The sequence below is a fragment of the Limulus polyphemus genome, unplaced genomic scaffold (assembly GCF_000517525.1).
Source record: "Limulus polyphemus unplaced genomic scaffold, Limulus_polyphemus-2.1.2 Scaffold2722, whole genome shotgun sequence".
In the NCBI taxonomy this organism is placed as follows: domain Eukaryota; kingdom Metazoa; phylum Arthropoda; class Merostomata; order Xiphosura; family Limulidae; genus Limulus; species Limulus polyphemus.
The window spans coordinates 50,315-53,997 of NW_013668332.1; the positions used below are offsets into that span (position 1 = coordinate 50,315).

The 3,683-nt window shown below is 32.5% G+C and overlaps 1 protein-coding gene across 1 annotated transcript in view; it reads left to right on the plus strand.

Moving 5' to 3' along the window:
- The window catches only part of LOC106467735 (ornithine decarboxylase-like), a 34,658-nt gene that overhangs the window by 17,262 nt on the left and 13,713 nt on the right, over nt 1–3,683 (plus strand). Inside the window, exons 5-6 of the mRNA XM_013928112.2 lie at nt 1,088–1,164; nt 2,689–2,996. Of these exons, the coding sequence (XP_013783566.1) occupies nt 1,088–1,164; nt 2,689–2,996 (385 nt within the window). The remainder of the gene's footprint in view (nt 1–1,087; nt 1,165–2,688; nt 2,997–3,683) is intronic.

A 3,683-nucleotide genomic window follows, 5' to 3' on the forward strand; every position in this document is an offset into this window, starting at 1 on the left:
GTTTCATTTCTTGGTGGACAGTAATTTTTCTGTGTTAGTTTCATTTCTTGGTGAACAGTAATTTTTCTGTGTTAGTTTCATTTCTTGGTGGACAGTAATTTTTCTGTGCTAGTTTCATTTCTTGGTGGACAGTAATTTTTTTGTGCTAGTTTCATTTCTTGGTGGACAGTAATTTTTCTGTGTTTGTTTCATTTCTTGGTGGACAGTAATTTTTCTGTGCTAGTTTCATTTCTTGGTGGACAGTAATTTTTCTGTGCTAGTTTCATTTCTTGGTGGACATATAAGGCCCCCCAGTGGCACAGCAGTATGTATGTGGACTTGCAATGCTAGAATCCGGGTTTCGATACCTGTGGTGGTCAGCATTTGGGACAATCTATTTATTGTTGCTACACTATGAGCACATGCATGTACCACATTCATTTTCGTATATGATTGTATTTTTTCCTGGGACATATACTGTGAAAATATTATGGTGGTATGTGCATGTGCTAAATGGTAAAGTTGACTCTATTTCTGTGTAAATGAGTGTTTTTATTGACAGAAATCAATACACTACCCATAATGTGCACCCCATATTGACAGACATCTTGTACAAATATTTGTATTGACTTGCTTGGAGGTGGGTTGTACCTGGACAACCAAAACCCCCACTTAGTTTCCTTTTGCAGTATTTATTGTTCACTGAATTTTAAGGCTAAAAATGGCCCTTATCGTAACCCATCTTATAACTTTTTTCTCTTTCTCTCAGAATGCCAGTGCTTTTCATATAATTTAATTGATTATATCAGTTACCTATGAGTGCCAATTACATCAGTCTTGCATGAGATGATTGATTGATGGAAATTATGATTTAACTGAGTAGTGCCATTAAAATAAACAACTAATTGAAATTAGTGTTTATAACTACCCAAGTTAATGAAAAAATTACCCTTATGATTTATTATTTTTTATTAATTCAAGGTTCTTCAACTTAATTAGTGTTACAACTCATGAAAATAATCAACTACTTGAAATTAATTGATTAGCAAATTGCATTCATAGATCAGCTCTGTAATTTACCTTAAAAATCGTGTTTTTCTTCTTCCAGCCGTGAAGTGCAATGACAATCCATTACTGTTGGAATTACTTGCTGTACTAGGACTGAATTTTGATTGTGCCAACAAAGTGAGTATTACTTCTAAGTTGTGACAGAAACTTAGTTTTACTGTTCTTTAGAACTTGTTACTTTTGTTTGATTTTTTTTGTATTCCCAAGTGTACATTTAACTTGGATTGATTTACTGAAGGTTATTATTACAGATTTGGATAGTAATAAATATTTCAAACCTTGCATCTTTTTGTTTTCTTTAACATAAGTTTGCCATCAGATAAAATGCCCATTTTTTTATTATTTTTATTCAACTGAATATTTATGCAATGACAAAACAGTGCTTTTGTAAATTATCTTATTAATTAATGCAACTTTATGTTAATTAATATGCAATGACTTCTTATTTCTCATATAACATGTAGCTATTACAGCTTTGTGTAAGGTAATACAACATTTATAACTGTGTGTAACATGTAGCTATTGCAGCTTTGTGTAAGGTAATACAACATTTATAACTGTGTGTAACATGTAGCTATTGCAGCTTTGTGTAAGGTAATAAGACATTTATAACTTCATGTAGCTATTGCAGCTTTGTGTAAGATAATAAGACATAACTGTGTGTAACATGTAGCTATTGCAGCTTTGTGTAAGGTAATACAACATTTACAACTTCATGTAGCTAGTGCAGCTATGTGTAAGGTAATGAGCCATCTTCAGCCTCATGTAATATGTAGCTAGTGCAGCTTTGTGTAAGATAATAAGACATTTATAACTTCATGTAGCTAGTGCAGCTTTGTGTAAGGTAATAAGACATTTATAACTTCATGTAGCTAGTGCAGCTTTGTGTAAGGTAATAAGACATTTATAACTTCATGTAGCTAGTGCAGCTTTGTGTAAGGTAATAAGACATTTATAACTTCATGTAGCTAGTGCAGCTTTGTGTAAGGTAATAAGACATTTATAACTTCATGTAGCTAGTGCAGCTTTGTGTAAGGTAATGAGCCATCTTCAGCCTCATGTAAAATGCAGCTTTTATGAAAACCAACAAAACCCAAATACTTTAAAGTACAAGTCTTTGTGATTTTTACAAATATATACATAAGATGAGTGCATCCCAGTAATTAGGGTGCTGGACTGTCTCTTTGGAATTGACATTCCATAATTTAATTCCCTTTACTGAAAAAAAAAGAAATAAAATTTTACTCTGCGCTTTGGGACTGTGAATGCATTATGAGAGTGACAGCTAAATCCAACTGTTTGTTCTGAAAAGAATAGCCCAAGAATTGGTGCTGACTGGTTGCTTTCTCTCTAGTCTATCGCTATCAAACTAGCACAGATATCCCTCTAGTAGCTTTGCATGAAAATCCAACAAACAAACATGTTGACTCGTGAATCCTCACCTTTACGTGGATGCTGTTAAATATCTTATTGCCTAACACAGAGTAAGCTTTAGTATTTTAATAAAAGAAAAATTATTTGTACAGCTATGTGGAAAAAGAAACAATTATCATAGATAGTTAAACAAAATTAAAAGCATGGCTCTTTAAACTTTGGTGCTATTATAGAATGAAATATAAAGCTTTAAGTTTTATTGTTTAGAAAGAAATACAGTCAGTTCTGGGCATAGGAGTGGACGCTTCACGTATTATATATGGCAACCCATGTAAAACCCGTTCCTTCATCAAACATGCTGCTGCAGTTGGGATTGACCTTTTGACATTCGATAATGAATCGGAACTTTATAAGATCAAAGCCCTTCATCCTGCAGCTCAGCTAGTGCTCCGTATCTATGTGGAAAACAGTGGGTTTGTGTGTCAGCTTGGCACGAAGTTTGGGTGTGATCCAAAGAGTGCCGAACATCTCTTATATGTTGCTCAGGAATTAGGACTTGACGTTGTAGGAGTAAGGTTAGTAACTACTGATGCCTAATTTATTTATACCATAAATATAAATCTATCTGTTGCTAATATATATAATTATGTCAGTGAGGCATAAATATAAAGGGTGTGAATTCATAGGGATGTGTACAGTACAGAAATAAAAAATATAATAAAGGATACAATAGCTATAAATGACCTTGTAATGTAAAGGTGTTCACCTTGTAAAGGGCACCCTTCTTTCTGGCATAGATTTTTATTACAACCTAGAGTAATAGATAATAATCAAAAACAGATGAGATATTCTGTTGATGAATTATATATTCAAGTAATAACTTAAAACGACTTGAAATTCAACCTTACCTTTGTAAACTGAAAAAGTTGTGTTTTTTGTAAAATCACATGGGGAACTCCAGGTAATTCAAGGAATGCTTCTGAGCATGCTGACTTTTATTATTTGGTCAAGAAACTATTTTGTGTAACAAGTAATGAATTAGTTACATATGTTAACTAGATATTTTGCTGTGATGTTTTTTCACCTTCATATGCTTAACATAAGATATTGATTTTTTTAATGCAATAAAGAGTATTTACAGTATCAGGGTATTTGAAAAGTTGAAATATTACTTTGAAACATGTTATATTAATTAACAGTAACTAGCAGAAACATGGCTGTTTGTGCTAGTATTATAAAAAAAAAAAAAACAAAAGTAAGAG